This window comes from Chelonia mydas, chromosome 12 (genome assembly GCF_015237465.2).
Source record: "Chelonia mydas isolate rCheMyd1 chromosome 12, rCheMyd1.pri.v2, whole genome shotgun sequence".
Taxonomy (NCBI): Eukaryota; Metazoa; Chordata; order Testudines; family Cheloniidae; genus Chelonia; species Chelonia mydas.
The window spans coordinates 34695121-34708674 of NC_051252.2; the positions used below are offsets into that span (position 1 = coordinate 34695121).

The 13554-nt window shown below is 40.1% G+C and overlaps 2 protein-coding genes across 3 annotated transcripts in view; one reads left to right on the plus strand and one right to left on the minus strand.

The window, feature by feature from the left end:
* Positions 1–775, plus strand: part of LOC102932875 (hepatocyte nuclear factor 4-beta) — a 40695-nt gene extending 39920 nt beyond the window's left edge. The window contains exon 10 of the mRNA XM_043525985.1: positions 639–775. Coding sequence (XP_043381920.1) covers positions 639–775 — 137 coding nt within the window. The remainder of the gene's footprint in view (positions 1–638) is intronic.
* A 6349-nt stretch (positions 776–7124) lies between these two features.
* ZDHHC7 (zinc finger DHHC-type palmitoyltransferase 7) overlaps positions 7125–13554 on the minus strand; it is a 40068-nt gene continuing 33638 nt past the window's right edge. For both annotated transcript variants that reach the window (XM_037877369.2, XM_043525984.1), the window contains 2 exons: positions 11615–11745; positions 7125–9394 (listed from right to left, as the gene is read on the minus strand). In XM_037877369.2, coding sequence (XP_037733297.1) covers positions 9218–9394; positions 11615–11745 — 308 coding nt within the window. In that variant the 3' untranslated portion in view covers positions 7125–9217. The remainder of the gene's footprint in view (positions 9395–11614; positions 11746–13554) is intronic.

Consider the following 13554-nt stretch of genomic DNA (forward strand, 5'->3'; position numbering starts at 1 on the left):
ATTCACAACAGGCTACCCCACCATTTTGGTATCACCTGTCCTCCAAGTGTTTTGGTGCGAGTCGAGAGCTGGGTTCAGTTCCTCAGATTGCGTGTGGTACCCTTGACTAGTCATTTAGTCTCTCAATGCCTCAGTTCCCCATCTGTGAAATGGGGACGATGAGCCTCACCCCTCTTATGCAGCATGTTGAGAGTGGTTGCTGAAGAACATGTTGTTAAAATGAAGCTATTAGCACTTCCCCACCTTGCAGAGGTGTTGTGAGAATAAATGTGTTACAGACTGCAGGCCTCAGACACTTAGGAACTTACATGGTCCCCACAATCAAAGAGTCATTTCCTAAATAAAATTATCTAATAAAACAATTTAGAAATTTTGTTATGAAAAAAGGTATTAACCATATCAACTATTGAGGATTGTTTTTAAAGCTAGCACATCTTTAGTTATTTCATAAAGACAACTCAAGATAGCCAAGAAACTATGCTAAGGTACTGCATTTAGTGCTGTTCATGAACTTGCATCTACACCACCGTCTTGATCCTTGTGACTCTACTTTGGTGTCTTTAAGCAGATACCGTGCTATTCAAAACGTTGTCTCCCAATATGTTTTAATTCTTTGTTTTTATTTTTCTCCCTTGCAGCATCTCCAGAAACATCCCTTCCTTCTCCATCGACCAGCACAGGAAGCGAAGACTACAAACCAGGCCCAACCTCAGGGCCAGAGGCCATTGTGAAAATACTGCCGCAGACCATCGTACCCAAGCAAGAGATTTTATAAGGGACAGGCAAAAGAAGCCAACAGCAATACCCAATGTCCCTATGTAAAGTTAAACCATCCCTGCTTTCTGCCATGGCAATGCCCAGCAATTGCCTGCTTATAATGAGATCTCATGACGACACCCTTTCCTGTCAGTGATTAAAATGGCACTGTCAGACTGTGGCTCACCAATGTTCTCTCTATATCATCACCCTCTTTACTGGAGGAGCCTGGACTTGACGCTGTTGTTCATTTTAGAACCACCAAGACTGTAAGCTGGTTGGAGCAGGGACTTCTTGCTTCATGTTTGTAGAGCACTGGGGGGTCCTGACTACAGAAATATAAATAAGTATCTCATATCGCTATGGTTGATTGCTAATGAGCATGCTATAGCTCAAATAGGCCATGTGAGGACGTCTGTTTCTATTAAAAGTTGAAGTACACGCCCATCACTCCTGCTGTCATTCAAGCTAAATCTAGAAAGCCTGTCGGAAGCATAGATCAGAGGTGCTCTTCATAACCTGCAGAGTATGGCTTCCTTATTTCACACAGACCTGGTATTGTACAAGATTTTTATGCTGTTAGTAAAGAACATATAATGCTGTGGATTATGAATCACGGATCTGATATTTAGACTAACCCGTGCTTAGGACTGTTCAGCTATTGAAATATAACAATTCTTGAAACCTGAAGCCCATATTTGGTCTGTGACAAACATCCTGGGAAGGATAAAAAAGTGTTCTTTATTCTAACTAACTTGGTGTACTCTGCAGGAGGCAGTATTTGTTTATACATCTGGAACCCAGCTTCTGCATTTCTATACTTCCATTCGGTCTTTTATAAATCTAATGTGTTGGTGGGAGAGCTGATCATAATGACATTGCAGATAATTCTTGGGAACAATGCAACTGCTAATACATGTAAGGAACCAACAAAAAAGGCTTGTGCTATGCACATGTAGACATCTTGGCTTCATACCATATCTGGAAAAAAAAATGACAGTCTTAAAACATGAAGATACTTTCCCTAGCATGTAGATATAGTTTTGCTGTAGCTTCATGGAGCAGACAGTATGAAAACATCCTTTTTTTAAAAAAAAAAACAAAAAACTTCACAGCCCTGAATTATGCAGACTTTTAAAATTTTTATTTAAAGCAGCTCTCCCAAGGATCTGTCACTGAACTATATATTTTGAAAAAAATTTATTCGGTGCTTTTACATCATGGGATATCACTGTACTTAATGAGGAGTACTTGTGGCACCTTAGAGACTAACCAATTTATTTGAGCATAAGCTTTCGTGAGCTGCACTTCATTGGATGCATGCAGTGGAAAATACAGTAGGGAGGGGTGTGTGTGTGTGTGTATATTTTTTTTTCATAGCTATTATCACCAGCTCACCATAATTGATCACTCTCATTATAGTGTGTATGGTAACACCCATTTTTTCATGGTGTGTGTGTGTGTGTGTGTGTGTGTTCCTACTGTATTTTCCACTGCATGCATCCGATGAAGTGGGTTGTAGCTCACCAAAGGGGCCACAAGGACGACTCCTCCTTTTTGCTGATACAGACTAACACGGCTACCACTCTGAAACCTGTGTACTTACTGTGTAATTCCTCAGTTAGCCAGGCTCCAACTACTTCAAATAACAAACGTATACAAGAAAAGTATTCTTAAAAAGCAGCCAGACACCACCTTAGTTGGCTGCCTACAGTACTTTCAAGACAACTAACCAAAACACTTTGTTTTTTACATAGACAAAAGTTCACTGAACGTTTAACATGCTTTTGAAGGAACAGAAATAAGCTCACAGTTGGAAAGAATGAAATTGTTATTAATACTGCTGTCTTCCCACAGCAACTAGTTCCCTCACTTTAATGATCTGTGAGTCTTTCCCAGTGCTGCACAAGGCAGAAATTCAACCCTTGACTATCCAGTCTATGAACCCAATTTGTAATATAACAGATGTACTTTTTGGACCTCAAATTTGCACTCTGTGAAATTGCCTTGGATGTCAATAAGCTAGAAGAATATTTTGATTTTTAGTTTGTGAATCAACAACCAACCTTTCAGTATAAAACATGCATTGTGTACAAACATAGCATTATGTACTTCCATTCCTCCATGTACACGATCTGATTTGCACAAAGCTCTTGTAGTGGTAATGAATGAAATGTAGCTAAATATAAATCTACCAAGTGAGCAAACATTCCATTCTTTGAAGATTGTTAATATGGTAATGTATAAACAAAGCTCAGATGGAAAAGCTCCACATTCTGATTTACTTTGCTTTTGCGAATCATTTTAGTAGCAAGTTGCTCAAGTTTCTGCACTGATTTTCCTGAGCATATGCTTTCTTTAAAGATTTTCACCCAAAGCATATAAAGGTTAGAAAAACAAACTGATATTGGTAAGCATGCAAGTAATACACGCCAACCTGTTTAATTGGACATAGCCACAAAGCCACGCAATAGCTTATAAGCTTTGTGTAGTTAGTACTTTATGGCTCAACAGGATGGGGGGAAATACTTTGCTATGGCAACATACTGATATTTGATCTTGTAAATACATTTAAAGAAGGAATCACATTAAATCTTTGCAAATTGGTTTTGTTAGCATCTCATAACTAAACACACTGTGTTCTTATCTGTCAAAAAAAACCCCACTGCTTGGCTGGAATTATTTTTCACAAGGAAACACCCTCTTTGGCCTTTCCAAAGGCCCCCCCGCAAGAGCATAAGCTTTTCAAAACCTCTCTAATGTATTTGTTAAGGTGTATTCAAATATGCTTTGGAAGTTGTTATAGCACCTGCTGTACCAGATTTCTGAATTTTCTTTTTTAAATAAAGGTGCAAGAATGAATTTTGAGACCTTTCTATACTTTAACAGCATGTCTATTGCTTCACTGAAACAAACAGATATCCGAGAAAGCACAGTGTTACCTCTTCTTTAATGTTTTATTTATATGTATTTACATAACAGATCAAAGCATGTGGAAAATATTAAGGTATAGTCTTGAGTATTCTTCAGCTTTTTACTGTATTATAGATCCCAAGGAAACTTGAAATATTCAGTACACAATAAGTTTTCACTTATATTAATAACTAGACTATGCATTTGTGATGGGTGGTGGTGACCATCCACTTTGTTATTTTGGTACTAAATACCCTTGCAATACAAATTACTCTGATTTGCTACTGTGGGACAGCTGGAAAATGCTGAAAGGACTGCTACTAGCAGTACCTATTTCTGTAAGAAATTCAGAACATAACCAGCAAGCTATACCTGAATATAGACAGTTCAGCTCACGACACATTTTCAAAATAAAAGGCACCAGCCTTTTTTCATCATATTCTATTAGCTTTGCAAAGAAGTTTAATTGCCACCTGAGTCACATGGCAACATACAGAAGGACCTCTTAGGGTATGTCTACACTACAGCTGGGAGCAAGCCTTCTAGCCCAGGCAGACACACTAACAGGGCTTGAGCTAGAGCACTACGAGTATCAGTGTCGACATTGCAGCTCAGCCAGAAGCTCAGGCTCTCAAGTCCAGCCAAGCTCCTGTGCTTGAAAGCCTGAGCTAGAATATCGACATTGCTAGTTTGAGTGTACTAGCTCAAGCCTGTCTAAACAGGCTGGAAGACTCACCCCCAAATGCAGTGTAGACAGACATCCCTTTATAGACAAATGAGGCTACAGTACAGCTTAACTACTCGTCTATGAACTTCTCAAAATCAGAAATTGTTAAAACATGCTACAAAATACAATTAAAAGTGTTAGCACAAGTTTATATGAATGCATTTAAGGTAGTTTTCTATACAATCTGCCATGAATGAAAAAAGGATCAAATGATGGGAGCCTTCACAGCTTTGTAAATAAAACCAGAGACTTGAGTCAGCTAGTGTAAAGAAAGAGGCTGCATTGTTTTGGATAAGGTGTTTATTACTGATTAGCAAACCAGGAGGTAGGTTTTGCCTCAGTTGAGGCTCAGAAGCCGTTTTAGCAGACATCTGAAAACTGAACAAAAGTACGCCAAGCAGAAGTCTTACAACACATCTTCTTTAGCTCCTACTTTTCAAGAGTTTACTGAAATATCCCAATTATCAAAGTATCCATGTTAAAGAAAAACCACTACTTGATTTTCAAAGCTTGTTTTGCACAAGACTATTTTGTGATGCTTCAAGGGGACAGTTACAGAATTAACTGGTTCTGGTTTTAAAACTTCTCCAGGAAGCTACACAAGTAAAATATCAAATGGTAGTTTGTCTTACCCTAAGGTAAGACCCCAACTCTGCACTCTCAACAGCTTTTGCCTCCTCCCCATCTTTGATTCCTCCCCTATCATTAAGTCTATATTAAAGACCATCTTCTATGGTCTTCAATATAAATGGAAAGGGTAGTTTGCAGTTTAAAGAATACTTCAAAGAAGTAGAAAACTGCTTCTAACGTAGGGAAAGAGCTGACCCCAGATGTATTGGGGCCCTCAGTAGAGAACAGTTTAATTCCTCCCAAGGCCACCAAAATGGGTCCCTCATCTCTTTCCCTTCTTCAAGTGGCTCATCATCTTCTTCCTCTACCCTTTTCTTCTATAAGGCAGAAAACTTTTCTTTTTGCTGGCCAGCCTCCCACTCCTGAAGCTAGTGTTTGGGATGGTCACCTGGAAATCATTGTACACAGCTTCTTGGGAATGGCAGAATTACAGCTATTGCCTGAAATGATGTGCCCTAGGCAGCTGCCTATCCAGAATACATCTACCCCACACCCCCTTTTAGAGGAAAAAAAGCCAAATACATAGGCAACAGCTTAGAAGACAAATTAGTTTTCGGCCTGTTTGGTTTGGTACCTTACTTTCCCATCCTGATTGGTGGAAAGGAAGTACGCAAAGGTGAGCAATATTTCAACATGCCAATTTGGACAAAGTCATAAACAAAAATGTTTTTTTAATCCCAGAAGAGGTTTTAAGACCGGTTACAAAGTACTAGTGAACAGACAGTAGTGCACACCTTTTCCAGCCCAGTATACTTTGAAGTGAGAAGAGATAATATGCATCAATCTTTACTCAGATTTACAATTTACAAGAATGCAAAATATTATTCCCTAAGTATCCCGCACTATTTAAAGTTATGCACGTACCCCGCTTCCGCATCTGTCACTTACCTTAACTTTTTAGTTGTATGTATTGCATGGCTAGGAAGAGGTAAGGATACATTTTATCAAGAAATATGGATTGCCACAACTGTATGATTAGAGAATCATAGAACTGGAAGGGACCTTGAGAGGACAGCTAGTCCAGTCCCCTGGCACTCAAGGCAGGACTAAGTATTATCTAGACCATCCCTGACAGGTGTTAGTCCAATCTGCTCTTAAAAATCCCCAATGATGGAGATTCCACAACCTCCCTAGGCAATTTATTCCAGTGCTCAACCACTCTGAGAGGTCGGAAGTTTTTCCTAACGTCCCACCTAAATCGCCCTTGCTGCAATTTAAGCCCATTGCTTCTTGTCCTATCCTCAGAGGTTAAGAACAACAATTTTTTCCCCCTCTTCCTTGTAACAACCTTTTATGTACTTGAAAACTGTTATGTCCCCTCTCAGTCTTCTCTAGACCAGTGGTCTCCAAACTTTTTGGATCGCACACCCCCAGGGCCAGCTCTAGGGAAGCAAAAAAAAAAAAAAAAAAAAAGGTCGGCCGCCGGCGTGCCGCCGAAGATGGAACGGGGAGAGCCGAGGGGCCGCTAAAGAATCAAAAGGTCCAGGAGCGTGGCTGCAGCCGTGACGGCAGCGCTCCGCCTGCCGTGCACCCCCAGGGATGGTCTTGCGTGCCCCACTTTGGAGACCACTGCTCGAGACTAAACACTATCTATACAAACAGATACAGTGTTTTACGGAAATGAAATCTCTGAAGGAAAGAATTCATTGAGGATCATCCGACTTTGTGGAGGTGGGAGGGGGGAGTTTGTTCTGTATTCATGGACAGTCACTGTTTTATAGGTGGCTGTTACCCAACCAGTACTAATTAATCCAGAGAATGCAGCAGCAGCTTCTCCCTTTGATTGCCAACACAGTGTGGCCATGAAGCTGAACAATAACAGATGGCCATTTTATTGAATGCCTTTAAAATGGATTGTGTCCTTAAGCATGACACAGGGTCATTATTTAGTGTGTGTTTGAGGTCAGTCTGGATCATCACAGCAGGTCCCTTCTGGTTTTGTAATCTGTAATTTACGACATTTTGCACATGCACTGAGACATTTAGTAAGTGTATTTGTAAATCTAAAAGGCAGAGAGACATGGTCCTTGAACTAAAGAGCTTCCAGTCTAAATAAGCACAGCTAAAGATAATGACCGAGATAGGAAGTGGAAGTTAATTAACTTAGACTTATTCATTACTTTATTTTTACATTAAAAAGTTACAATGTAACAAGGGTTTGAAAAGCCAAGTCAACTTGATTTCACACACACGCACAAAGTCACAGGTTTCAACTGCTTTAAATGGTATTTTCTGATTTTCATCAGTATATTTTATTAAACAATATACATACTAAAAGCCTCGTGACAAAGCCAGATAAATTTTTCTCCAATATTTATGGAGGATGTTGAACTGCATATTCAAAGATTCTTGTCCAACTTCCAACCTTCCCCCTCATTTACATGATACATGTATTTTTGTTCATCTGTCTGTGGCTTTATTGGATGTGTCCATCTGGCAATTCTCCATATTACATACCTACTCCCTAAGCACTGTATACATCTTCTGAAGTATTGCACAGTTTTGTTAATTGGACCATGGTGTATTGAATGGATCCCTTAGTAAACGGACACATACTAGGACATAAATGTGATGAAGAATCAGTATGATTAAGAATTAAGATTCCACAAAGATTTGTACTGAAATGGAGAAACAAGTCACTAAGAAAAGAACGCATATTTTCAGTCTGTGAATGTAAACTTACTAATGGCAAATCCTTGAGCATATCATACTGCTTGAGGTGGAATAAACTGGTTGATGCTAATGGCAAAACAAAAACTGGACAAGTTTAAGGCAAGTCCCAGAACAGGGAGCTGTTTACTTTCCAGGCACAGTTCAAGCTCCTGCTTTATCCTGCTGTGTGGTGGATAATTCAAAGAGAATAAAGTAATGATAGAAGAATTTTTGTATTTATCTGTAGTGTTTAGAGAATCCATTTTCAGCTGTATTTCATCACTTGCAGATTGTGTGTCATTACTTGCAGATTTAGGAACACACCTTAGAACTACTGTTATTTGTCAGACCCACAAAAAGCAGTTATATTTCTACACTGTTCATTCCTTTTGTTTTCAATCAGTTTTGATTGGAAAATGGCGAAATGGAAAAATTTTCCCTTTACATACTGTATACTCATTTTCCATTTTACACTCAGATTTCTTGTATTTGCACAAAGGAGGCTGGGATTACATTCCCTAACGCTGAAGAAAGTCTCCCTCCATTCAGTGATGGTTCTATTTAAGTGACTGGTGAACTGTTTACCAGTTTCTGAAAGGATGTAAAATCTATACAATAAAAAAACAAAAACAAAAGGGCCTCCGGACCATACAATAATGATTGTTCTTTGGATCAAAGTTATACCAATCTGCAATACATTCATTTTTAATCCTACAGGAAGATCTAGTCACTGGTCCCTCAGATACCCACACACAAGTTCCTTTAAAGTCAATGCACTGAGAATTGAAGACAAGTATCACAGGGCAGAATTTGACCCATAGCTAAAAGTTAAAAATATTTGATTACTGCACATTTAGAACTTACCTAAATGCCATTTAAGATTAATACTGCCAAATACAAGACATGCTATTCTGAACACGGAGGACATTTGGCAGGGCTGGAGGAGTGCATCTGACATGTTTATGTTACCACGTGCACAAATCTCGAATTATTAATATGCAAGGACTGCATGTCTGAAGTAGGATGTAACAGTATAATTTTGACTATCAGGACAAATGAAAACAAAAATAAAATTAAAGGATTGAATAAGTCATTATTCCCTGAAAACTAATGGATTTAGAAAGCTTGGTGCCATTTAAAATGGGCTTTCAGCATAACTACTTGATCTCATGACTGACAACTGCACCTCAGTTCATAATTTTATAAAACACAAATTCCCAAAACATTTATAAAATAAACGGTTCAACAAAAATGCAAAAATTAATCCCATTAAACAATAAGTTACAGTAGTATGATGACATTTTGGCTTCTTTAGTGTGGTTACACACCTTTCTTTTGTTATCCTGCTGAAAGATCATTACAGCATCCAGTTTACGTTTCTGAAAGTTAATGAGATGTCTGTGACTATAAAACTTTGCTTGCTACAAGCAAATGTCTTGTTTGTTTCAGTTGGTCACAGATTATATGTAGACAGCCATTTCTGGCCCCAAATAAATATTTATATAGTATTCTTTCAAGTTCAAGTATGATTAGAAAGGCTCACACAGAGAACTCCGGTCCCCCTTTCTTTGCTCTCAGCAAAAGTTGCCTGATTCGAAATCCTGCAAAAGGATTGATCCACAGGAGTGAAGGCTGGCCCCCAAAGACAGATTTCATCCCTTCCCAACGTAGCCTCCTCTCCCATGTTGGCTTTTCACTTTTAAGCCTCTCAATCTCCTGCACATAAATTAAAACAAACAAACAGTTATACACTTAATAGCCAGCAGGGTGGACTGATTTAAATCAAGATATAGGAAACCTTGATTTAAATCAATTTTAACAGTGTTTCGCATTTGTACTTTATTTTCCCTAAAGAAAGGTTAACAGACTAACCAGATACATGCACACCTCTGGTTGCTATAGAACATTAAAAATCTTAAGCAAATTGAATGGCAACATGAAATATCTGGTTAGACAAAGTTTTGGATTAAAAGGGAGCATCATTACTGTACTATCATCAGATTCAGAGTACGAACAACTCGAATTCCGGCAGTCGAAAGGGTATCTAGTAGCAGTACAGTGCACTTCTATATTAAGGAGTACAAGTGAAGATGCCGTTCGCCAAGACCAGCAAGGACTAAGTGTCTTGCATTTCTCTCCAGCAAACCTCTAATGCTGAATGGAAGACCAGCACCATGCTCTGAAGAAACAACTCTATCCAGCCCTCCCCATTATGGGATGGCCAGAGCTGGGGTATCCCACAGATTTTTTCCTGTCCCCCTTCATAGATACTAAGGTCAGAAGGGACCATTATCATCATCTAGTCTGACCTCCTGCACAACGCAGGCCACAGAATCTCACCCACCCACTCCTGAAAAACCTCACACCTATATCTGTGCTACTGAAGTCCTCAAATCGTAGTTTAAAGACTTCAAGGAGCAGAGAATCCTCCAGCAAGTGACGTGTGCCCCATGCTACAGAGGAAGGCGAAAAACCTCCAGGGCCTCTTCCAATCTGCCCTGGAGGAAAATTCCTTCCTGACCCCAAATATGGCAATCAGCTAAACCCTGAGCATATGGACAAGATTCACCAGCCAGATACTACAGAAAATTCTTTCCTGGGTAACTCAGATCCCACCCCATCTAACATCCCATCACAGGCCATTACGCCTATTTACCATGAATATTTAAAGATCAATTAATTACCAAAATCATGTTATCCCATCATGCCATCTCCTCCATAAACTTATCGAGTTTAATCTTAAAGCCAGATAGATCTTTTGCCCCCACTGCTTCCCTTGGAAGGCTATTCCAAAACTTCAAAGAGAGAAGTGGGGGTCTAAACTAGAAATACTGCAAACCCTGTGCAGAAACGCAGTCAGGCACCGAACCAGTGTGCGTGAAACAAATTAGCGCTATTTCTTTCTAAGAAAGAAATCAGAATGATTCACTGAGCTGTGGAGGAATGCAGCACAATGTAAGTATTTAAAGCTTGCTGAATACATTGCATATTTATTAAAATATTTTTCTGCAACAGTATTTCATGAGAAACAAAACACTAAGCACCACAAAAAGCTAAAAAGAACACTAGCTGCACCGCATGCTAGGGATCTGTGCTAATAAGAAGCTGTTAACTACAATTATTGACTCTAGACAAAAATGAAATAAAACTTCCATTAAGAATCTCAACTCAAATCAGATCATTTACAGTACTCACTTCCCACTAATGACAGTGGAACACTCACCGTTTGTTTTCCCTTTTGTAAAGCATACAGCTATTCAATATCTAAGTGCAACATTTGCAAAGCAGCATCAGCTGAGGAAATTCAGGATGCCACTGTGAACTCAACTCCTTTACATCTTCAGTCAATTACTCACATTGGATGACATTCTTCCAATGTTTACACTGGGATTTGGGGAGGAAAATGGATTAACACCAAGTATCAACCAGGACATTTCAGTGCAGTAAAAAAAGGTGTAAAAAAAGCACACCTCTAATCCCAGATTAGGCACATCATGTATACTTTTGGTGACAATTTAAGAATTATGAAAATCCCACTCATAAGTATCCAAGTAATTTAGAAAAGGAGGACTTGTGGCACCTTAGAGACTAACCAATTTATTTGAGCATAAGCTTTCGTGAGCTACAGCTCACTTGGAGCACAAGCCCCACTGAAAGACAATGCAACTTGTTCTAAAAGCTTTTGAAAGTCTCACCCTACTGCATCATGTGGGGGAAGTCAATACTAAAGGAGAACACATTTGTTACACATCTGCTTGTTAGCAAAAGCAAATAATTGTTCCTAATTCTCCCAGTAGCAGGGGAAATAACAGATGTGTGTTTAAGATTTGAATATTTTCACCATCATAAAAGCCCCTCTATCATATGCAAATAAAGCTATATCTAGTCAAGTCTTATATTAGAATTATTACACCAAGCAAGGGAAGTAGGTTTTACCGTTTCATCATTGCATATTGAGTGGATTTGGGTGCCAAACATAACAGCAGTGAAAGTGAGAAACAGAAAACCCTCAAGGCACAAAAAGACCATCAGGATCACAGTTACAGGCGGAGAGAAGTCACTGCATTCTGTGAAAAGAATAAACTTAGTTATGAAAAAAAAAAATCACACCAAGAACCCATGCAAACAGCAACTCCAGAACAGCGTGCCTCCTCTTCAATACAAAGTGATAAAATAGGTTTGTATTTATTTTAGTGGTGAAATCAGCTCAACTCCAGATTTTACTGTCCACCCCACAGACTGTACAGTTCTAGACAATTCAGTTCATCGGACAAGTAAATGCTAATTTGAAAGCGACTGCAGTCCTGCCTTGTCATATGCCACATTGCACTGCATCAATGTGTCTTGCCCTGGGGTAACCACAAGGCTACATCAATTTGAGACCCAATAAGCATCTTTGTGTAAGACTTTGTACAACATTAGCCCAGGCTACACACATTACCAGATATAAAGTGAAGGGCAGATAGACATGAATTCAGCACACAACACAAAAACTGCAGCCACGAGAGCCCTGCCTGCTCCTGGTTGGCTGTTATATCTACCTGATTTTTCATCCTTGCTGCTATGTTTTGCTTGCCTTGTGTAGTGCTGAAAGAAAATTAAGTTGTATCTCGGAATCAGGAGCTGCTCAAAGTCTTATTGCCCCTTCTTCCCCCACTGGCTTTTTTGTCCATCCATTAGTTAAGCAAGGAAAAATTTGGGCCAGGGCCGGCATTAGACTTCCCTGGGCCCAGGGCCAAAGCCAAAGCCTTAGCCCCACTGTCTGGGGCCGAAGTCCAAGGGCTTCAGCCCTGGGCGGTGGGGCTTGGGCTACAGGCTTTGGGCGCAGGCTTTGGTACACCCCCGCCCCTCACGCAGTGTTGTGCAGTAATTTTTGTTGTCAGAAGCGGGTCGCGGTACAAAAAAGTTTGAGAACCCCTCCCTGCTCCAGGTGATAGAGGGGTTAATGAAAGAGTCTTGAGACTGACAAACCCCAAGCATTCGTTAACAGAGGAGACTCTGGCTCAGAAGATATCCTTAGGGTTCCTAAAAGCTTGCAGTACCAATGGTATCAAAGTTTTGGCTGAGTGGGAACCTGTGGAGCATGAATTTGGTACCCGTGCAGCTGGTACCAAGCTCTTGGCATGGGATGAGTTGGCTCTGCTCCCCAAAGTAACTTAGGGACGTGAACAGTCCTTGGTCCTGTCTGAACTCAGTACAGGAGTCTGTCTTAGGCAAAGAGGAGTCTGTCGTCTTTGTGATACCAATCTCATTCGGAGCCTGCATGGAACTCCCACTGGGACTTGAGGTCTCTGTAGCCTACTTGTCAGACGGTGACAGAGCTTCTTGGAGATTTACTCCTTATACCGCCTCCTATTTGGAGGCAGATGTAGATTCATAGATACTAAGGTCAGAAGGGACCATTATGATCATCTAGTCCGACCTCCTGCACAACACAGGCCTAGATGACGACTTTGGTACTGTAGATTACTCGGTGCTGCATACTTCTCTAGTGATCTTCGGTGACTGAAATCTTGAGGTGGACGGGGCACTACTTGTACTGGGACATACAGCTTGCTCCATCATTAGACGTTTAAACTTAATTTCTCTGTGTTTTCAGGATCTACCCTTGAAGGAAGTGCAGATCTTGCACTTACTGGGGATATGAGTATCACCCAGACAGCAGAGGCGCTGGGAGTGTAGGTCACTTATCTGAATAGCCTCATGACAGAAGAAGCTCCTCTTGAATGCCAGGAGAGCCCAGGATTCCTGAGCAAAACTAATAAAAATTTAACCCCTACCAGGGGAGATCTCCAACCTACATTACTCTCTGTGAATGATTTTTAAAATTTTTTTAATAGCCTGAGAGGAAGAAATAAAAGGAACAACTGTAACAC